The 23808-nt window shown below is 43.9% G+C and overlaps 1 protein-coding gene across 7 annotated transcripts in view; it reads right to left on the reverse strand.

Annotated features, from left to right (window-relative positions):
• Window positions 1-23808, reverse strand: part of FYN (FYN proto-oncogene, Src family tyrosine kinase) — a 214336-nt gene that overhangs the window by 52271 nt on the left and 138257 nt on the right. For all 7 annotated transcript variants that reach the window (XM_034962716.3, XM_034962720.4, XM_057302577.2 and 4 more), the window contains 2 exons: window positions 6258-6515; window positions 783-879 (listed from right to left, as the gene is read on the reverse strand). In XM_034962716.3, coding sequence (XP_034818607.1) covers window positions 783-879; window positions 6258-6504 — 344 coding nt within the window. In that variant the 5' untranslated portion in view covers window positions 6505-6515. The remainder of the gene's footprint in view (window positions 1-782; window positions 880-6257; window positions 6516-23808) is intronic.

Consider the following 23808-nt stretch of genomic DNA (forward strand, 5'->3'; position numbering starts at 1 on the left):
CCTAGATTTTTTTCTGAAGGGCCTCATCCACGTACACTGCCTCAATCTAATAGAGGCAGTATTTATAAACCCTAAGAAAATCTGACCCGTGTTTACTCTTCTTATGGAGGTACTGAATGTAGGATTTGAAAAGTGAGTGATCCTCACTCTTGAAATCTCCCCACTGCCTGTTTAACTGTTGTTCCTCCTGGCCAACGTTAAACAACCATGCAGCATATTCATTCAAGAGTGGGTGAAGTCACTTCTTCTAGCTCCAAAAGATTCCAGTCACTCCCAAATTTTTGTTATAGGGAAACGCCTCCACAGGCTTCACCAAAGAAATGTTTAGCAGTTTATAAAACAAAGAACTTGTTGCAAGCCTCAAGTGAGGGCTTAGCTAGTGTAACATCTGAAATGTGAAGAAAATCTCAAGGCAGAGAGCACGAAACGTGGGTAGCCAAGGCTTGTGCCAATCACTTGAAACTGTAGGTTTGTAGAAACACTCAGGGCTGTGGAGAGCGATGCTGGTGATTTTACAACCTTTAAACCTAAACCAAAACCAATAAACATGGACTGTGCTAGTATTTTTGGTACTCTCCAAAAATCTCCTTGGACACACAGTGCCATAAAATACCGCACTGTGTCACTAACTCTTCTTTTTCTCAAAGTATATTGTTGTAAACCAGTGAATTTAGCAAATGTTCTTTTAGCATTTCAGACATCTGAAGAGATGCAGACCAGAAATGCAAGACCCCTTCCCAACCTGAAAGGTATACATGCTTCTCCTCCCTCTCCAAACTTACGAGCTGTTCAATATTTGAAATTTTTCTCCTTTGTGAAAACTTAGGTCATCTTCTGTCCGTGCTTCATAGTCATAAAGGGCCACAAAGAGTGTCACTCCTGCCGAAACGAAATTCACAAGAAGGGAGATTATTACACAAGGGGAAATTAATTCCAAGAAATTAAATCTTCACTAAAATCTCATTCTCACAATCTACATCTAGCCAGCACTAATAACATGATGAAGTGTTGTAATTAACGTGTCAAAACCACAGTCACAGGGCTGTGTTTATGCCTTGGTCTTTGTAGGGGAAGCCTTACTGTATCTGATAGAAACCTAGACCTGAAGGGCTTCTTTCTGTAATAGCTTTTAATGAGGGCTGAGGAGCAGGGAAATATTAAAATTGCATCCCAAACAAAAGGGCAGCGTCAGCGTCAGGGTTCAGGTTTGCAGGGCTCTGCAGCAGTTACTGACATCCTTTGCTGGTCTTATCTTCTCCTCCACTTGGAGCCTATGTTAGGTTCTGGGTAAAATGCACCACCCTTTCTCCTGGTAAAACAGTAACATAGAACGTAATAGGAAATGCCTCCTGCAGCTTGGGGAAATTTAGAGAAGAATTCTGTAATATTCACCCCAATTAGAGGATGTACTGCCCTTGGCATCTGCAGTTCATTTTGCAGTTTTGTGCTGCTCAGCCCCACTGCTGAAAATGGAACCCTCTCCCTTGTCCTCCCCCTACCTTGAACTCACCTCTCCTCACACTGTCTTGTAGCACTCACTCTTCCTCACACCCACCCTATGTCCTCTCATCTGGCTGACTCTCTAGAGAGGCCCTTCCTGGTTTACAGAAGTTTGCTAGCAGCAGCAGAGAATATCCAGTGTCATTTGGCCTAGGATTTCCTCCATATAATTAGGCATAATTCTTTTTTTTTTTTTTTTTAATAGAGATGGGGGTCTCACTATGTTGCCCAGGCTAGTCTCGAATTCCTGGGTGCAAGTGATCCCCCTGGCTTGGCCTCCCAAAGTGCTGGGATTATAGGTGTGACCTACCGTGCCCAACCCAACAGGCATAATTCTAGCATAGTCCCCAGTGACTCCTGCCTCCTAGTATTCAGTCTCGTGCAAGCCCCTCCCCTTGAGTGTGGGCTGGATCTAACGATTTGCTTCTACTCAACAGAATGTGCAGTCCCTTAAGTGACTAGGCTTCAAAAGATGGTGACTTCCGTCTTTCTAGCAGACTCTCTCTATTGCCACTTCAGCTTGTGTACTTTGATGAAGCAAGGCGCCATGCTGGTGAGGCCCATGTGACCAAGAACTGAGGGTGGCCTCTGGCCAACAGCCAGCAAGGCACCGAATCCTGCCAGCACTACATGAGTTTGGAAGCAGATCATTCTCAGCTAAACTGTGAGATGACTATAGCCCAGCCAACCTACCTTGATTACAGCCTGTGAGAGATTCTGAAGGACCGAACTAACCATTCGCAGATTCCTGACCCACAGAAACTGTAAATTTAGGTTTTATAATTTTAATTGATGTATGGACACACACAAACAAAAAAGCATGAAGGAAGATTGGGATCCAAGTGGTGCCACACTTTATGTCATCACTACAAGTGTTCAAGTGTAAAGAAAACCAATTTTGAAACTATGAAATTCCTGATTCATAAATACACAGTTATTTCTACTTTAGTACATATAAGATAATACACTGTTATTAAAGCTCTTTTATTAAGGCAGTTGCATATGTCTTAAAAGCAATGGTAAATTAAGTTGCCTTCCAAAACTGTGTACTTGTCTGGTCAGCTGTGTATGATCAGTTATCTACCTCAGAGTCTATTTTCTTTTGTGCTGGGACAGGTTGCTGGCCCTCCCTGTTTCCACAGACCAAATCCTCCTAGCTCAGAAGCTAGGGCTAAGCAGTTATTTCTTTTGAGTATTTTTTAGTTCTTACATTTTATGCTTGTATTTGATGATAAATGTCAGTGACATTTCATAGTTTCCAAAGTCCTGGCTGCTCTGAGAAGTGTAGATTCTAGTGAAAATTACATAGTCATAAGATAAATTTGTTTTTGTTTTATTTTTTAAAAGTCGTGGTATCACTGGTTCTATGCTCCCTGGAATATTACTGCTTTGTGAAAGCCCAGGCTGAACGCAGCACCCTCTGTGTACCTAGTACAGTTATAAACCTGGGTCTCCCACTAGTTGATACTTCTGCATTAGTTAAGGCAGAAATTTGATAGTTTGGTTAGAGGGGAGGGGAAATCTGTTGCCAGAAATGTCTAACTAAGTGCCATACTCGTCTGGGTAAGATTTGGGAAACATAACCTCTGTATATTAAAAAAAAAATTAATTAAACATCATATAGTAGATAGCCATTAAATTATAAAAAAAATTATGAAGAAAGATCTTTTGTACCGATTGAAAAAAAGAGATATAGAGATATCTATATGATCAAGAGAGTTAATTTTTTTTTCTTTTTGAGATGGAGTTTCACTCTTGTCGCCCAGGCTGGAGTGCAGTGGCATAATCTCAGCTCACTGCAACCTCCGCCTCCCGGGTTCAAGTGATTCTCCTGCCTCAGCCTCCCGAGTAGCTGAGATTACAGGTGCCCGCCACCATGCCCAGCTAATTTTTTGTATTTTTAGTAGAGACGGGGTTTCACCATGTTGGGCAGGCTGGTCTTGAACTCCTGACATCGTGATCTGCCTGCCTCAGCCTCCCAAAGTGCTGGGATTACAGGTGTAAGCCACTGCGCCTGGCCGAGATTTAATTTTTTATTTTTGTTTTACTAGTGCCACAGACTTGCCAGTGGTAACTTATTTACCCCATTCAAGATGTTTTCTAGTTTTCTTTCCTAGGACTTGTTGTTAAACGTCAAAAGACATTTTTGAGCTGTATGTCTGATCAGACTGTTAGCTTTTCTGTTTTATTTCTTTTAAGAACCTCTGAATAAAAAACATCTGAAATTGAAAAAAAAAAGAAATTAAATGTGTTTTGTTTTAAGCTGCTAAGTTTTGTGGCAATTTGTTATACAGCAGTTGATAACTAATAGTAGTTCCCTGCAGTCTGCCTTTTCATTCTGGTCTCTCTGCACTTCAGAGTGCCCGCTATGACCTACAGAAATGACAGGGAGCCCACTTTTTTTTTTTTTCTTTTGAGATGGAGATTCACTCTTGTTGCCCAAGCTGGAGTGCAATGGCGTGATCTCGGCTCACTGCAGCCTCCGTCTCCCGGGTTCAAGCACTTCTCCTGCCTCAGCCTCCCGAGTAGCTGGGATTACAGGCGCCCGCCACCACCCCTGGCTAATTTTTTGTATTTTTTAGTAGAGACGGGGTTTCGCCATGTTGGCTAGGATGGTCTCAAACTCCTGCGCTCAAGTGATCCACCCACCTCAGCCTTCCAAAGTGCTGGGATTACAGGCGTCAGCTACTGCACCCGGCCAGAGTCCACCTTTTTTACCAAGCTGCCAGTTTGCTGTGTAGGTAGTTCCAAGGGAAGAAATGTGTCATGGCACTATTCAAGGACCACAGAGAAGAGTGGGGCTTGTCTTTCTGCCCCATCCCAAGTGGGACTTTCCTCAGGAGAGTTAGCATTCAGAGGTCTGACCATGCAAAGCTAGGCTCATTTGGCAACTTTCCTTCTTTCCTTAGATTTATTTGAAAGGTAAGAAAAGAGATTGGCTTAAAACAAAAATGTGGGTGCCCGTAAGGTCATGCCTATTCTTATCTAACACTCCATGACCAGATTCCCTTCTTTAAAAACAATTTAAAAATGAAGCCAAGCCAGCTCCACTGTGTGGAAGGCAAGGCACATGAAGACCAGCACCCCACTCTCTCCTTGCATCAGCTGACAAGTTCTCACTGAGGGCTTTTATGTTCCATGTTCCGGGAGCTGAGGGGAGAATCAAAGGAGGTTACAGAGAAACACAGACGTTGTTCTTGGCCTTACAGGACTGAAGGCAGTATTGGGAGAAAGGACATGCATATATATTAAAACCAAATAACTCAAGGCAGAAAAATCTGCCAACATTTGGGAGTACTGTGTTTTAACTTTCAAATTTTATAAGGGATCAGGTAGCCTCTTAGACAAAGACTGCTCCTGACTACGGTGGAGACCCACATGCTCAACACAAGTGGCCCTCTCTAGTGACTTTAATGAATGATACCTGCAGACGCAGGGGTCCATATCCAGCACTCGTGAATGAATGAACAAGGACAATGGCTGTGTCAGTAGAATTAACAGTCTGGGCTGGCAAAGCCCTTATGCTTCTCACGGTAGGCACAAGGATGGGGGTTGTGTTTGCCTCTTTTTTTCTCCTGCATCATCAGAAGACAGATGGCCTTAGACTGCCTGTCTGTGTCTCTTCTTTTCAGGCACCTTTGGGAAGGTGGGAAGGATGGGTAAAGGTACTTAGCACGTATTCAACCCATGCAAGGCCTGGGTTAAAAGGAAAGCTAGAGTCACCACAGCATGAGGGTGAACATAAATACTTCTTCTACTGGGCAGAGTGTGCTATGCTAGCAGAAGAGAAGTAGATAATGTCCAAAGGCTCAGGGTCAGGCTCCTTGATACAACTACACTGATGTGTGATGTGTGTTGGGTGCAGAGGGAAAAAAAACTTGCTAATGCCTTAGTAGTGCTTCCTCCCTAGGTGAAAAGGTACCTGATGCCAGATGGGCTGAGAGATACTGGATTCTTTCAAACTTTTATATAAGACATCTGCTGCCAGATGAACTGAGAGATGCTGCATTCTTTCAAACTTTTGCAATAAACAAAATAATTCTGGAACAAATAATGTGAAATATCTAGTTACCATGGTTCACATACTCAGAGAAAATTTGGATGACTAGGGATGCATGACATAACTTACAAATATTTCGGAAAACATATGTCTGAGAACGTATGCCAGATATTTTACAAAGTATTAGCTAAGTCAGCAAATACACATGGCAGCAGAATATAGCCTTGTGGTATGAAAGACAAGGAAACTTCCAAAAAAAAAAAAAAAAAAAAAAAAAAGAAAGGCAGGCTGAGGATTAGGAAGAAGTGAGTGGGAAGAGGGAGTACATTAATATCTAGAGAACTCAAAAATACACACACCCAGACCCAGTCCTGGAGCCTCTAATTCAAAAGACTGGGACATGGCTCAGGCATCCGTGTTTTGAAAAGGCTGCCCTAGTTCTTCTGTGCCAACCAGCCAGGCGAGGCTGAGAGTCATTGACCTACAGTGCCTCAGTAGAATGTTGTAGCTCACTAACCCATATAGAATCCTCAGAAAGCAGCAACTTGGGGCACGTTGCAACCCTGTAGCCAAGCATTTTGTTTGTACATCAAACTCTGGCTTTTCTTACAACCCCTCATCTAGTAGAGGAGACAGATTAGAAACTTACATGTGAAACCCCTAGTCAAAGGGAAGTGATGGGAACCCAGATGTTCAATTGCCAAAAGATTTAAGGGTGGCTGCCCCCTCTCTGCACTCTGTGACTTTGGGGGCTTACCTGTTCCTCCTCTCGTACGCAAGGTCCCCGTATGAGACGAAGAGTTCACACCTCCAAAGACGGTGAGTCCTTGGCCCCCGGCTGCGTGGAAGTTGTTGTAGTTGGGGATGGAGGTCACGCCGAAGCTGGGGTAGTGCTGAGGGGTGGGGTCTGTGCCATAGCGGTACCCAGAGCTCTGGTTCAGGCTGCCGTCCCTCTCCTCCGTCAGTTTTGTTGCTTCTTTATCCTTACATTGCACACAGCCCATTATCTAAATTCCTGCCAAAGACAAAAAAGGGGGCACGTAAGCTGGGATGCTCCCTAGTTGCTGGGTTGCTCTACAGTAAACGAGGAGTAATTGACAAGGCTCACCGTTGGCTATTTCAGGCCTATTAGGGGGCATGAGGAAAGGCAGTGGCTGGGGAGATGGTTAGGAGGAAGTTCAGTTCCTTGACCCCACAATCGCATTTGTTCCCCATATGTTCTGGATGACAGCATCATCACAGAGCACAATGTTCACCATGCAGCAACTTTCCTCGAATAAGGCCTGTATCTCGTAAAATTCTGTAACAGCATACACCTGCCTACAGACGGTCCAATCATATTTACCAATTCTGCCTTTCTTTAGCCATCTAAAAAAAATAATACATGCTCTGTATAATGAGTCTATGCAACATTAGAATAAAAACTTCCATCAGGGCACAGGGAATTTAAGGAAGAGGGCACAGGAGTGTTGGATAAGCCAGAATACAACCTTCAGTCAAGTCACTAGACTGCTTCACTCATGGGTACCTCATCTTCAGGCACAAAACTGGTCAATTTTAAGCACTAAGATGATGCTAAGTATCAAAACTAAGAACTAGTTACTGGATGAAAAATAAAATCGGCAGAACCTAAGAGGTCAGAGTATATTTGCAGGATGTCATGATAGTCTACAGTAATGAAATCACTTAAAGCTGCTAATTAACTTTTCAAATTTCCATTAGCTTTTGACATCCTTCAAAAACATTAAAAAAAAATCATTCCCATGTTACAGAGTTAGTGGCGGATTAAAAACTCGAGTTGTTGCCACCCCACCCTCCTCAAACCCTCTTCTCCCAGGCTCCTCATCTAAGTAAATGGGACCGCCAGTGTCCCAGTTGCTCCAGTCAGCATCCTGAGAAGCATCCTCATTTCCTCCTCCTTGTTTACTTCCCACTCTTCCTGTCTCGGCTCTCCTATCCAAACACGCCCAACTTCTCAGATCCTCAAAGACTCCATTCCCCCACCCGCTTCGGGCCTTGGAACATAACCTTGAACACTTTTTCCCCTTCCTCTTTGATATGTGACGTATCCATGTCCTAGTTAATAAGGCACCGCTTCCTCTGCAAGGCGTTCTCCGACTGCCCTGCCCTTCCAGGCTGGGTTGTGCTTTCTGAAGTGCTCCCATGGCATCCTCATCTCCCTCCTTCTGGCACCCTTGGCGCCATATTAAAACAGGGCCTGTTTACTTGTCTCATTGCCCAATGGACTGCAAGTTCCAGGAAAGCGGGACCCTGTCTGTTTTCATCACAGCTACATTGCCAGTGGCTGGAACAATAAATAGCAACCAGATGAGTGAAGATTCTGTAGCCTATTATGTTTCTCTTTTACCCTCTCTGTATTAAAGCCGATCCCTCCTGTGACTTTGAGATGGAGTCTCACTCTGTTGCCCAGGCTGGAGTGCAGTGGAGAGATCTTGGCTCACTACAACCTCTGCCTCAGCCTCACAAGTAGCTGGGATTACAGGTGCCTGCCACCACACCCAGCTAATTTTTTTGTATTTTTAGTAGAGATGGGGTTTCACCATGTTGGTCAGGCTGGTCTTGAACTCCTGACCTCAGGTGATCTGCCCGCCTCGGCCTCCCAAAGTACTGGGATTACAGGCGTGAACCACCGTGACAGGCCCCTGCTGTGACTTTTATCAGCAGTGTACCTTGCATTTTAAAATCTACTGGTATGTGTGTGAGAAGTGAAGAAGATTCAGAAATACAAGTTGGTTAAATGGTCCCCCTTTGGACTTGCAATACCCCATCAAGCCAACAGGCGTCAGGTAGAACAGGCCAGTGGAGGTCCCTGCCAAAACCACAAACTAGCCCATTTGGGACCAAAGAATCAAATAAGAAACACATGACATCATGCGTAATAACATTTATTCACTGGGGAGGGCACAGCTGGCACAGGATGGGAAGGGCTTGAGGCAGCAAAGGAGAAGGCATGCTTTTCTATACTATCTTGCAAACCAATGCGGGAGGTGCCATATCAGAAGAGTGCTCCCTGGGCACTCTTCTGAGCACTGCTTTTCTGCTGGACTGGGTGATGGGAGCAGTATCAGACTGTTCTAAAGCTCTCTCATATTACACATTTCAATAAATACTTATTGAATTGAATGTCAGTTCTTGAGAATGAAAATGTTTGGAAAAGAGACGCCTACTGCTTGAGCTGAGCTCACCAAATCTGGAACACATTTACTCCTAAATCATTTGAGATTAACTTACAGTATACTGTGTCCAACATGCTTTGTAACTTATGGTAAATGGATATGATTTTAACAAGTTTCCAATAGGAAATGCAAGCTATTTCCAAGGCATGATGTACTAAAGGAATTTCATCATTTGTTGTTGATGTTGCTTCATCATACTGATAACTTGCTCATATAATATTAACTCTTTCATGGTGGAAAGTTGCTCCACATTTCTGCAAAGACCAGACAGAAAACACTTCTTGTCCCAGATGTTTTTTCTTTTTTTCCATGAATTTCACTGATCTACTGTAATCAGAGAATGTGAGACCTGAATCACAGACTCACATCACTTACAGCAGTGGTTCTCAGCTGGGGGTAACTTTACCACTCCCCTACAAGAGACATATTGGGCAATGTCTGGAGACATTTTGGGTTGTCACACTCAGAGGGGAGGGATACTCCTGACACCTACTGGGTAGAGGCAAAGAATGCTGCTAAAACTTCCTGCAATGCACAGGACAGCCTCCTACAAACAAGAGTTACCTGGCCCCAAATGTTAATAGTGTCAAGGTCAAGAAATCCTGATTTACACAAAGGGAAGAATTTATATCTACATCTTTGAAGCAGTTTAACAGCTGTTTCCCTTACATGGATGTGATTAACATGCAACCCATCATGCTTTCTTCAGGCGAACAGGCATGTTAGGTAGAAGCAGGCAGTTTTAAAGAGTGACATGAAGTGCTCTGATTTTCTCTAGAAGCTTGTGCACTGTGATAGAGAAACAGAACCTGGAAGTAATGAGAACGCTCATTGCAAACCACTCTTCCAACTCCAGCGAAACAAAATAAGCCCCATATAAGAACCCTGAAGAAAACAGGATCCTACATTTAACCAAACTAAGAAAAAATAATCTTTCAAAATCCACTTTAAAAAAGAAATATACTATAATAAGCAACTAGCAGCTTATCTATAATTTTATGAAGTAATAGAGAAGAAAAATCATCAACTCCTTGAAGGCAGGAATTTTTGTTTTTTTTTAACTGCTGCATCTTGCGTGGCCAGAACAGTGCCTGGCACACAGTAGTCACTCAATAAATATTAGTTAAATAAATAAATTAAAAAATAATCAAAATCATTTTGGAGAAAACAATCCTCTTTTATAGAAGAGACAGCACCATCACCACTTCATGCATTTGACATTCTGAGTTAAGTAATGTTTCTATACAGATCTTGCTTACTCTTTTCTCTTCAATGACACATAGGAAGAAGTGAAAATAAATCAGTAAATGCAGTTTCAAGTCATTAAAAGTTAATCACAATGAAAATATTTATGTAGGAACTTGTGGTCTTCTTTCTCCCCCGTGGGGCAGTCAGACTAACTGCTTCGTGACAGAAGAGTCAGAAGACGCTACATGAGCTGTATTCAGTGTGCCCAGGCTCCTTGCTACAAGGCAAACTTTTGATCATTCATGCTAAAATAAAAGTATCCTTTATTATGCAGAGTTATGCGCTGTGGCTTTAATGTCCAATGCTGTAAGTGCATCGTGACATAGAATGTACTAATTCACTTGCTGTAGATCTCTGGGGCACCGGGAAACACTGAATGATGCCATTGTGAATGTGGAGCTCTGGAGTTACTCTGATCAGGAAAATACCACACGCCATGAACTCATGGCTATAGTCCTCTGCAAGTTATCATGTCTAGAAAAACTGGTGAAAGGCATTTTCACCAATTGGATCCCGTGCCTGTGATCAAGGTGTCTGGATTACAGCTGTGAAGCCTCTATTCTCCAATCCTTTTGCAAAGGGAGGGGCTCTTTTTCTACTAAGCAAATAAAACTTGATCTATTTAAAATTTCCCTAGTCCTGTGGTTCTTTACAGATGTGCCAATAGTGTTAAGCAACCTGGGAAGAATTGCCGGACACGGGATTCAAGGAACGCCGCACCCTGCTCCCATAAGCAGGGCAGACATTATCAACAGATCACAGCCCTTTCTGCTGCCATGCTATGGGAGCTATGCTTCTCCACATAGCCCTGTAGTGATTGACGGAAACTGACCTAAAGGGTAGATTCAATCCTTTACTACCACAGGCACAGGGTGCTTCGATCCAAGATGAGTCTGGTTGAACATACACTCCCTCCTCCTGATGTAGACAGACCACAGTCCAGTCTACAAGATGCACATTAAACACAGACACATTCATATTTCGTCATGTGCCAATCAATAAAGCAATGCCAGTATGTCCAAGTTATAAGCTTGCAGGACGTGTGATAAGATTTCAGGTGTGTGCAGGAGCTAGGTACCAAAATGGTAAAAAGGCCACTGGCAGTCTTCTGCACAAGCAAATTACTTTCTCTTGAGACACATACACTTGCAGGCAGAGGAGGAATGGCAGGAAGAGGAAGTGAAACCGACAACAAATAACTTTAATTTCAGTGGTGTACGCTCTTTTGTCTCAGAAGCCAACCTAGGTGGGTGTGAAGAAGTGACAGCCCTTAGGCATAATCCCTGCTTCTGACAGCCTCCAGCAGACTTTGGAGAGTGACAGGTAAAGCCATATTTGGCCCGTACTTAGAGGTGGCATGTTTCCTGGTATCAAAATGGAAGTATAAGAACAAGGAAGGGAACTGAACTAAGAACCTAGAAACCAAATGCAAGCAACTGAGATGGGGGCAGTTGAAAAAAGAATTTAAAGCTGAATTGCAGATCAACTGCATGGTTTCACACTTTTATCGGAAAAAAGCAAAAACTGGAAGCTTATCAAGCAAACACACTTTTTCAGTCAGCAGGAATAGCATTAGGAAAAGGATAAGATGTGGCAGAGACACATCTGAAATTATTTGACTTCAGGATAGAAGATTCATGGCAGAGGGCTCTTGATCCTCGCAAAATTAGAAACACCCATAAGAATCTACTTGAGGACTTTTGCTACATTCTCAGTGGAGAGAGTTAATCCACTGAAAGCCTAGGAAAGCCTTCTTTAGTTTTCCCCATGTCATTACTGGGAGCAGAAGGACATTCAGAGACAGTTGAGTACCACATCAGCAGCAATGAGGTTGGGCCACAGAAACTGTCACCCAAATTTCCTAATTTCCCAGCACCTTTCAATCCTTTACAATGGGGCTTTTCTCCTCTGTAGCATACTGCATCAGATGATCCTGACACCCCATGAGAGAGTGCAGGCAGTGCTGCCTTCTGGGGACAGACGGGACAGAAGGGCCAGGGAGGACTGGGGAGGCTGGACAGAAAGCAGGGCTATGCTGGCCACTCTTGGGATCACAAGCATTTCCCAAGGTACTGAAGCAGAGAAAAAGTCACTGCTGGGTTGGCCCTCTGGAGATGTTAATACATGAGGGATGAACCACTTTCAGCACTGATGCTGGGTTCAGCCAATGGCCCCAGCCCAGCTATGAAAAAAAGCATGCAGGACTCTGCCAGTGTGGGAAAGTCCTCTCTTTGCTGCCAACTGGAGGAAGGGAGTGAAAATATGTGCCTTGCTAAATGACATTGTGGTAGGGAGAATTCTGAGCTGTCCCCCAGGACTCCTACTCCCGGTGTTGTGCCCTGCAAATCCCTAGGATTTATGAATGATGGGGTAGTCACTCCATCATCGGGTTGTTATTTGGCACAGCCGACTTTGAGAGATCATCCTGGGTGGACCTGACCTAATCAGGTGAACCCGTGAACGGTATGCCAGTTCCTGGAAAAGTAGATTAAAAGTGAGAGAGGCCTTCATTGTGGGGGAGATTCTCCACAGCTGCCTTTAAAGATGAAGGGGCTGTGTGGCCAGACACATGGGTGGTCAGAGCTGAGAACAGCTCGGTCAAGAACCTGAATGAACCTGGAAATGGATTCCTCCCTAGTCAAGCCTTCAAACAACAACATAATCAGCTAACATTTGATTTCGGCTTTGCTGAGCAGAGAATCCCCTCCGTGCCTGGATTTGTGACTGACAGAAATGTGAGCTAACAGATGGATGTTGTTTTAAGCTACTAAGTTTGTAGTACTTTGTTAGGCAGCAGCAGAAAACTAATACATGTTTTGGTGGGATGGGCACCATGGGGATGATGGCTCCAATTTCAGCAGTCAAGACCAATATCCAATCAGTGTTCCCTGTAGCCTAGATGCAGGCTGGACACTGCAAAATGCTGTCCCATTAAAATCTAGTAACAACTCTAAAACACAGGTATTACTATTTCCCCACACAAGGGAGGAAAAGAGGGGGTGGGGAATTTGTCCACAGCTATGTCAGTCATAGAGATGGGATTTGAAACCAGATAGCCTGATTCCATGGCCAACACACAGAGTCTCTATACTAGAGCTATTTCCTGACCATGGAATCCTGGCCAGTCCATGCAAGGGTGTGGGTGTGAGGGCTGGAGGTGTTGAGGGAAAAATCCTATAGGGAAGAATTGGTTCCACAGAGCTCAATATCTCACACATTATGATATGGTTTGGTTGTGTCCCCACCCAAATCTCACCTCAAATTGTAATCCCTATAATCTCCATGTGTCAAGGGCAGGACCAGGTGGAGGTAATCGAATTATGGGGGCAGTTCCCTCATGCTGTTCTCGTGAGAGTGAGTTCTCATGAGATCTGATGGTTTTATAAGCATCTGGCATTTCCACTGCTTGCACTTACTCTGTCCTGCCGCCCTGTGAAGAAGGTGCCTGCTTCTCCTTTGCCTTCTGCCATAATTGTTAAGTTTCCTGAGGCCTTCCCAGCAATGCGGAACTGCAAGTAAATTAAACCTCTTTCCTTTATAAATTACCCGGTCTCAGGTATTTCTTCACAGCAGTGTGAGAATGGACTAGTACACATTACTAACAGAGGCACTGATTTCAGGGACTAGGTCTCACCTCCATCCCCAATGCACATTCCATTCCCCCAAGACAGTGGATTCTGTAGAGATGCTGGACCATACTAGGTGCAGTGAGTCACCATCTTCCTTCATGTGGTTTGGCATATTAATGACTATTTGGGCCGATGACACTGAAGCAGCCCTTAATTTCCTCATCTTTCCTAGTCATGGCAAGGGTATTCATAAGTACCATGAAGGAGTTGGCACTGGTTTCCTTGGTATAAAAATCAGCTTTCCTATTGCACTTAAAATATGATTTGCTTTACAGGCAAAACTTTCTGGAACATATTTACTGCATAAACTGAGATACACATATAATGCCTCCACCAAGCACAAAATAACAGCTTTCTACTCTTGGTGAAGCCTGTGAGGGAGAGCCCCTCGCCAAATGCAAGTATTAAAATATTACAGTCTCTGAGGTGAGAAGATAGATGTAAAAGTGGGAATATACACAATGCAGACACTAGCCACATGCAATCATGGGAGAACAGAGCCTACTTAAAAATCAAACCCAAGCTTTGCTTCAGAAATAAGTGGAGTTGAACCCATTCGATCATTTACGCATGACTTTGCAAAGGTTCTCTGGAGGGGGAAGAGGATCAACCTTCTCTCATACCGCACAGCAAGGGAACCAAAGTAATATAAATCACTCTTAAAAATGTCATGTTACTTTAAGAATAAGCCATACTGCTGGCACCTAGAATATTTTTGTGGGTCCCCATCTCTGGCTTTTCTTGTTCAAATGGCCCCCAGGCTAAGAGGCAGCAGCTCACATCCCTGCAACAAACATGTTCTTTCCTTTCTGCATAGCCTTCCATTTCTCGAGCCCGAAGATTCAAAAGCGCTCAATAAAAGAGAAATGGAAGCATCAGACCCCAGTGGTGAGATTTAAGACTGCAGTCAACTGAATGCTGGAACCAGTCCCAAACCTAAATGGCCAAATGAGGTTTTAACACCAAACCATGGAAAGGCTCCAAGAAAAGAGTAAGAACATTTTCTTCTTAAATTCATTTTGCTCTGGATCTCAGGGTTAAGACAAGAGTGAAATGGTGATAAAAACGAGGATGATATGTTTTAACCCTATCTATGCCAAAGGTTTCAGAAAGAATTAGAGCACAGGTTGTAAAGTTTTTTCAGGCTCCACCCCCTGCCCGCAAGCCTTTTTGGACCATAGAAAAGCCCCTTGTAGTTAATATTTTTAAAATTTCATTTAAATTGAGATATAATTCATATACCATAAAATTCACCCTCTTGAAGCACACAGTCCAATGGTTTTTAGTACATTTACAAAGGAGATCATTTCCATTATCTAATTCCAGAACATTTTCATTGCTCCAGAAAGAAACCCATGCCCATTAAGCAATCGCTACCCACTCCCTTCTCTCCCCAGCCCCTGGCAACCACGAATCTACTTTCTGTCTCTATGGATTTGCCTATTCTGGACATTTCATATCAACAGAGTCACACCATATGTGGTCTTTTGTGATTGGCTTCCTTTGCTTGGTATAATGTTCTCCAGGTTCATTCATGTAACATGTATTAGTACTTCATTCCTTTTTATGGCTAAAAGATATTCTACTGTATGGATATACCAGATGTTGTTTATCTATTCATCAACTGATGGACATTTGGGTTTTTACATTTTGGCTCTTATGAATAATACTGCAACAAACATTCATGCTCAAGTTTTTCTGTGGAGATATGTTTTCAACTCTCTTGGATTAATATTTCAATATATAAGAAATTTATACAGATAAGAGAAACTCTACGTTTAGGAAACAGAAATATATATAGGCAACAAAAAAAGGAAAAACAATTTGTGAAACATATGGGAGAATACTGCCTTTGGTAGTAATCAGAGAAATACAATTTAGATTAGTGAGATACTATGTATCACTTCTAAACTCACACATTAAAAAAATAAGTATACTCAATAGTGATGAAGTTTCCTTGAAATGAATATGACTCTCTTACATTGCTGATAGAAGACCAGAAATCAGTGTAAAACCATTTGGTAAACCAATTTGGCAATATAAAAAATTCTTAAAAATGGGCATACTCGGCCAGGTGTGGTGGTTCACACCTGTAATTCCAGCACTTTGGGAGGCTGAAGTGGGTGGATCACTTGAGGCCAGGAGTTCAAGACCAGCCTAGCCAACATAGTGAAACCCCAACTCTACTAAAAATACAAAAATTAGATGGGTGTGGTGGCAGGCACCTGTAAACCTAGCTACTCGAGTGGCTGAGGCATGAGAATCGCTTGAACCAGGAAAGCAGAGGTTTGCAGTGAGCTGAGATGGCGCCACTGCACTCCAGCCTGGGTGACAGAGTGAGACTGCCTCAAAAAAAAAAAAAAAAAAAAAAAAAAAGGTGTTGGGGGTGGCATGTCCTTTAACCTGTAAATGTGTGCTAAAGACATGCCTTTTAAAAAAATGACATGAAGAGGTTCTATGAAGTATTATTTATCATTTGAAAAATTAGAAAACTTATTAGTTGTTTAGCATGAGGGCAATGGCTAAAGTAAATTGTAAGGTATGCCCATAAAGACAAGTTAAGCAGAAATTAAAACTTACATTTACTGAAATTATCAGCAATATGGAAAGATGTTCATGTTATATTAGGAAGGATCACATGATTGCAACTATATAACAAATGCCTAGAAAACTCTTTGGAAGGAAACATGCTGAGATTATGGTGGTGTGCAGATGATAACACTATGGGCAACTGTTCTTTCTTTGCTCTCTGTGTCTTTTTTCTCAGATTTGTCTATACCAAGAATGTACTTTTTTTATAATGAGAATAAATCACCTTTATTTTTCTATAAGAAAGTTCCCTTTAATATTATCAGTTACTGATTGAATTTGTATGTAAGTTGAAACAACTACACATTGATGAAGTATACTTTGTCAACTGAAAAATTAAGAGGGAGAGACTGACTGATTCCAAAGCCTGTTGAGAGGCAACTCCTTCTAGAAGGTGTGAAGGGTGAAAGGTACCAATGGACAGTGAGCCTGCTGAGTGTGTGCTCTTAACTAATCTGTGCTGGAAAGTAAGCAGTGAGGTGCAGTGCTGGGAGCGGGCGGTGAGTGCACAGCAACGAACAGCCATAGAAATCTAATTAAGGGCACGAAAAAGGCAAAGCCACATGCAGAGGATCCTGTAGGGGACAAGTGTGGAATCTGGGATAACCGAACCAAAAGCAGGGTGGCTGGATTAGTGGGGTTTTGAGACCCTTTGGGCCACACGTCCTAGGTACTTGGGGACACCCACTAAATTCAGAATGACGGTACTCACTCAAGTCTACCTTGGCACCTAACCAAGGCAATCTGATTCCTGAGGTGTCTGTAGGAGCTCTCTGTGAGTGAGGTCATGAAGACCACGCATGGGCTTGGCTCTAGGAAGGTGGAGAGGATGAAACAAAGCACTTTTGTTCTTTGGATGCCAATTGGTGGGAGAGGGAAGGGGGCCTGCCCTCGCTCTCGTTGCCTTCACCCTTTCCTGTTGGGACACTAAGCTGGGCATTTTAATGCTTTGACTTTGAGCCACTGCCCCTAGAACCTGGGACAATCCAAGCAGGGCACAGAACAGTAGGCAACACTGGTTCATGTGACCTGAAAATTTTCAGAAACACTAGGCACAGAAGAGATGTTTCTTCCTGATGTTGATATCCAATCAAGTATCTTCCTACCCTCCTTACCCTCATTCTATAAAAACAATCAACCAGAGAAAAAGAGAAAAGAGAAACAAAAACGTGGGCTTCTATTCATGACCAGCAAAGAGAAACAGGAAGGTCAGTGTCACATCTGGGCCACAGTGGCAGAGCCTGGCTTTCTGGGCTGCGCCTGTTTAAGGAATAGTGGTGGCAGAACTGGCCGAGGGCCCAAGGGTCAGGGTGTCACCTGGCAGAGCCACAAGAAAACACATTAGCACAAAGCGGCTGTTTGAATAGGCGTCATCAATGCCCCCTCCCCAAGTACGAGGACCGCTGAGAATGAAAGCCGAGGAGGTTCACTCTCCAAGGCCGAACAAAAACCCGCCCTGCCAATCTTCCCAGTCTCTATAGAGGTTCCCGCCAGATGATTCTGCAAATGTGGCCTCATCCTTTCAAAAAACAGTGCATTCTTTTTCTCTTTCTTTAATTCACTAGTTCCAGTCAAGAAGATCCAATTCCTTTAAAGACACAGAAAGGACTTTGAAGAAGGAGATTTGACTTCTTTTGCCTTTGAGCTGATAGCACAGTGCTTGTGGTCTCCATGTCTCCCATGTTCGCTGATCATTTATCTGGTTATGAAGTCACAGCCCAATCTAAATCTACCAGCCTGAGAATTTGGCTGTGAGGCCACTTGCACTGTGTTTTTGGGGCAGAGGCTGGTGTCTTTCCTTTGAAGAATAACATGAAGCCCAGTCCCCCGGCCCCTGGGTCTTTGTGTTGGCACTTTATTCAGGCTGCCAGAAATCAGCAACAACAGCAGGGATAACTTTTGCATCCCCTGCCGTGGTGTAGAATTTCAAAGCTTCTTGCAGCTGTTTTGGTGTGAATGCAGATAAAGTAGCCAGTCAGAAAGCATAGTCTATCTAATTCCACGGCCTCTATGGGGACAGAATGGCTCAGGAGGACGGGAACAAAAGGAGCAGAGAGGCAGACTCCAGCCAGCCTCCTCCTACACTTTATTGCCTGAAGGAAAGGAGGATGGTCTCTGCCTTCCCTGATGTTGGTTTCCTCACCCTGGGTGAGCCCAGGGTGGTTGAATATGTCGTGCGTGTCTCAGTAAAGTTTTCACTAGAGGTCTGCATTTATGAATGCAAATTGAGTGCCAAGAGAGACACAGAGGAAATTAAAGGAGGAACATCAGTAAGAGGAAGAGAACGTGGAACCACCAGAAGGTAGTGATGCTTTCCCCAGCAGCACATAAAAAACAGTATTTGGGATGACAAGCTGTGGCCACTCTGTGTGGGAGGAACATGTGCTACATGGGCTAGACCACTTGTGGATGACCTACTTAACACCTGATGGAAACCCAGTCAGATTTTTCTTAACAAATCCAAAAAAGGTAACACTGGGTTTACATACCAGCATACATTCTGCGAACACTACTGCTTGTAAAAGTTATGGTGAAGCAATTTAATAGTGACTTTTCACTTGGCCTATGAATGAGGTAGAGAACACAATGTTTTTTTATACTGTTGTCTTGCAGAGTGATTAAACCTGAAGTTCACTCCTTAAAGATGGCACAGCAGTTAATCTTCCCTTTTTCCTAGGTGCTTGCAGGATTCTGGTATCAGGCAGGGTTGCCCTGGGTCTAAAGGGACACGGCCTTGACAATCTTGCAGCCCAAATCCATGTCACTGAAAGTAAGCGAGCGGTGGAGGGTGAAGGCGGGTGAAGGCAGGAGAAGGGTGTGCAGGCTGCCTGCTATCCCCTCGCTGTCACACCGAATCCACCCCATCCTCCTCCATCATAATAGCTTTAGTAAGCCTCCGGCTTTGCAGCTGAAGACCACATTCTCAGACTCTCTTGCAGCTAGGTGTGGCCAGATCACTTAATTCTAGTCAACTCCTTGTGACTGGGTATAATATATTCAACTCCTGAATCCTTCAAAAGGGAGCTGGTCGTCCTCCACTTTCCTTCCTGCTTCCTGTGGGCTGGGAAGTGGGTGTGGTGCTGGTGAACTGGCTTCAACAGACAGACAATGGCAACCCAACAGGGAACAGCAGGACCACAGGATGGAAGGAACCTGGGCCCCGGACAGCTTCATGGAGCACAGCTGCTCGTCTACCCGAAAGCACTGACCACTGACCCCAACATGAGAGGCATGAATATTGATCTTGTGTGGGCCACTGCTTCTTTGGGAGGAGATGGGGGAGGGCATGCAGTGGGATCTTTGTTATAACAGGGAGTCTGCAGCAACACACGGAGGAAGTGAATCTAATACAGAGGTCAAAGGGTGGCTGTGTGGGCCACGTGTCTCCCCACTCCCAAGAACCAATAAGAACTTCTGATTACCTTTGACACAAACAGTTAAACTTGAATTAAGGCAAGTTAGTAGGATAACAACAACAGTAACAATAACAATGCCTACCACTTTTTGAGAACTTATTTTCTGCTTGACCTTTTACATATGCTATCTCATTTAATCCTCAGAGCAACCTTACAAGTATATTTTACAGTCAAGGAACCTTGGGCCCACAGAATTGGAGTAACTTTCCCAGAGTTACTCAGGCCGTGGGACCTGGACATGAATCTAGATCTAATACGCTTGCATCTTCTACCTACTACACCATGCTGTTTTTTGAGAAGCGTGCTCTGCTCCTAGCCATTTTCTAAGTCCGGCTTAGCATTTGTTCCCAAGTCTCTGGGACATCTTAGTCTGGAATATCGGGCTTCTGCTTTAGAGAAGGTCTGTAAGCAGTGCATTAGCCCAGAACCAGGATGCTGAGTAGCCCTGTGGCACAGAGCGTATCACTCTGAAGTTCTGGAGCCCAGTTTCCTCATCAGTGCATTAGCCCAGAACCAGGTTGCTGAGTAGCCCTGTGGTACAGAGCGTGTCACTCTGAAGTTCTGGAGCCCAGTTTCCTCATCAGTGCATTAGCCCGGAACCAGGCTGCTGAGTAGCCCCGTGGCACAAAGCGTGTCACTCTGAAGTTCTGAAGTCCAGTTCCCTCATCAGTGGAGCAAAGTGGGCTTCCAAGCCAGGCACGGTGGCTCATGCCTGTAATCCCAGCACTTTGGGAGGCTGAGGTGGGCGGAATACTTGAAGCCAGGAATTGGAGACCAGCCTGGGCAACATGGAGAAACCCCATCTCTACAAGTATACAAACATTAGCCAGGCATGGTGGTATGTGCCTGTAGTCTCAGTTACTTGGGGGCTGGGGCGGGAGGATCACTTGAGCCCGGGATATTGAAGTTGCAATGAGCCATGTTCGTGCTACTACACTCCAGCCTGGGTGACAGAGCGAGACCCTGTCTCAAACAAACAAAAAACAAACAAACAAACAAAAAAATGTGAACTTCAACAAGGAGCCCTCCAGGGTTCACACCAATGCTGAAGGAGCCCAAAGACCTTTTGCACACATTGAGCAGAACCACTGAGTCCACAGGCAGACAGGCAGCTCTTGGCCCTCAGCTGAACCTCAGGAATTATGAGGACTCATGGAATGACCTGACCAAGTGCTCAGGTTTGGCTCTAAATGCTCAGATGACCCCTGCTGTGCCAGAGCCTTGAGAAGGTACATTATGAGAGTTTTAATGATGTGAGAAGAGCTAGGCATTGCTGTGTCCTACAGTTTTTATTTAATTTTTTGCCCTATGGTTTAAAGTACTCTTTCTTACTACAGTTTTCAGAAGACCTATGTCCTCCACTTTCCTTTGTTGCTAAAATGAAGAACAACTTATGATCTGGCTCAACCAACTCTGGCATTCATGACTTGCTGTGGTCTTGACCCTCCTCCCTCATCACAGGGAGGCTCCACTTCTCTCTGGCTCTACCCTACAGGGTTGCTAGGTACAGCTGTTCTCCTTCTGAGCTGCTGGAGATGAAGTTAGAAGAAAACAATAACAAGAATGAAGAAACGCCCCCCCCCACCCCAAACAAAAGTTACTCCGAAATCACCATAGTAACAAATCACCAGTTTTCAACTGTTTCACTTCCTTTGCATTTTTGTTTCTCTGCACATACCCTTTTATTTATATTCAGCCCCAGCTCTAGCCTTTATTCAACAAGCATATTTTGATCCCCTTTATGTGACAGGCACTGTGCTAAGGGCTGCCGGTATAAAGTCAAGTACACATGGCCTCTGTCCTCAGGGAGCTAATATATACTTAAGAGGGAGACAGACAAGTAAATCGAGGGACTCAGGTTGGAGAGGGGACACAGAGGGAGTTCTAATTCATCCAGGTCAGCAATTGAGAAAGTGACTGGATATTAGCCCAGGCAGGGAGGAGATGGGCACTGCAGGCAAGGGAATAGCATATCTGAGGGCACAGAGGTGTGGAACACCATGATACCCTCAAAGAACCGTAAGTGTTCTTACGGCTTATTTGATTTATGGCCACATTTATGGAGCATTCAAATATGTGCCAAGCATATTTCGAGGCTCTGGGTGCTAAGGCTGAAGAAGACAGGCTCCCTGCTCAAAAGGAGCTTATAGTTTAATGGGATTGAAATGTGTAGCTGGGTAAGTGGCTGAGCTTGAGAAGCAGTCAGAAGCCAAATCTTAAACAACTATGAGTCCATTCTACTGAGCCCTCACTATGGTGCCTAAAGCTTTCCTAGGTGCAATATGCAAATGACCTTTGATCCATCAACATCCTGTGCTGGGTATTATCATCATCATCATCAATGAAGGGAGGTAAAGTTATTTGCCTAAGGCCTCACTGCTAGGTTTAACTGCATTTTAACCCAGATCTGGCTAAATCTGAGACCTATAAGCAAAAGCGTTTGCACATTATACAACTGATACTTATCCAGTATTAAGCAGGAGTGAAACTGGGTCTTGATAGACACATACTGAAGCTGGGGAGAAAAGAGAAGCATGGGGGGGTGCCAGATCAAGAAGGCAAGGGTAGAAAGAGACTGCATGCAGGTGGCTGGACAGGGAGGTATCTAAGTAAGCTATGACTTCCTAAGTGGACCAATGACTCTATCCATTCTAGCTACCTGTCTATTCATAATTCATACCTCACAAATCATCCCCAACTGTGGCAAAGCCGTAGCTTTTGTTACGTGTGAGAATAAAGATCTGAAACCATAAATGGCTGCAGAGGTGATCTACTTTGGAACTATATAAGTGACATTATCTGAGAGCCCTGGCACACAAAACACTTCATATCTTTTGGGTCTGGTAGGAGTGAGAAATAGGCTTGCACAGTTGTGTAAGTGGCTGCCTAAACATGATGAGGACAGGTAACACCACAGATAGACATCTGCAATGCAGGTCATCAGAAGAAAGACAGGAATGCCCACTGAAAAGGGCATGTAACAAGTAGAATCCAACAACAGACCGGTGTCACAAGAGGATCCTGAAGGAGTGGCTAGGGTTAGAGGTGCAGATGAATGTGAGGTCACAGGGGATCACCACTGTTCTCCTCCAGCTGTGGAGGGGTTTGCTCTGTCAAGTCAAATACGAATGTCTTTATCATGATGCAGAAGTGGCAGTTACACTTCAGTTTTGCATAAAAAATATAATATTAACACATTCTTTGGGCTAGAAGGCAGCTTATTTTTTCAGCAATGACAGCTCTACTCACATATACAGGCTTAGAACAGTCAGAGGATGGAAACTCTTGCTCATCCACCAGCAAGAGTCATCAATCGGCAGCTCTGGCAGAAGCACTTTGTCCCAGCACTAAGCAGAACTGGCCTGTCCCTGAGAGCTCCGATGGAGCTGCCTTAGAAGATTCCAGGTAATGATGGCCCAAGGGTGGCTTCATGCCCTGCCCCAGTTCTGGCTCAATACAACCCAAACTGACCCAGCAAGTAATGATGGTACACACATGGAATAAGCCCAGGAAACAGCTCTGCCATAATTCTTTGTGACAAAAGCTGACTCGACATGCTGATTTCCAGCCCAAGTGAAACAAAATGGTCCTGTGTACAACCAGCCTACACACTCTGAGTATTCACCGTTCCACCAGGTTTATTCCTTAATCTGGACGCACTAAATGCACTCCCCTCTAAGTCCCTTCATCATTTTCTAGCCATCTTGCTTCTCTCTTAAGACTTGTATTTTCTATATAGGTTCACTGCTAAAATAAAAATACTGCTAACAATTAGTGGATCTGCATAACTCTTATAGAAGAGACTGATTATTTATACCATTTCTACTTTTCCAAACCCACTAAACTGTTCCCTAACTTTGTTTTTCTTAACTATCTCAACTGTTTGAAATCTGTTTCTGTTCTAACATGGTTGCTGGTTAATCATCCACTCTTGTCACTATTTGTTTTGTGCCTCAAACACTCGACTCTTTAAAATAATGGTGTGGACAGAGGAATAAACAAACTTAGTTTCTCCTCTACTCTTACAACATGCTTCTGACACCAGATGTGTGGGTTTTGTTTCCCCACATATCAAGCAAGCAAGCAAGCAATTTTGCAGTGGACACAGCTGGCTGTTCTCCAGTTCAATTCAATTTGGTGCCAATATCTACCTAGAGATAGTGTCAGATCCTACAGGTTGAGGGCTTAGTTTCACAAAACTGCTCCCCACTTAAGACATGAGTCACAAG

Source organism: Pan paniscus, chromosome 5, assembly GCF_029289425.2.
Source record: "Pan paniscus chromosome 5, NHGRI_mPanPan1-v2.0_pri, whole genome shotgun sequence".
Taxonomy (NCBI): domain Eukaryota; kingdom Metazoa; phylum Chordata; class Mammalia; order Primates; family Hominidae; genus Pan; species Pan paniscus.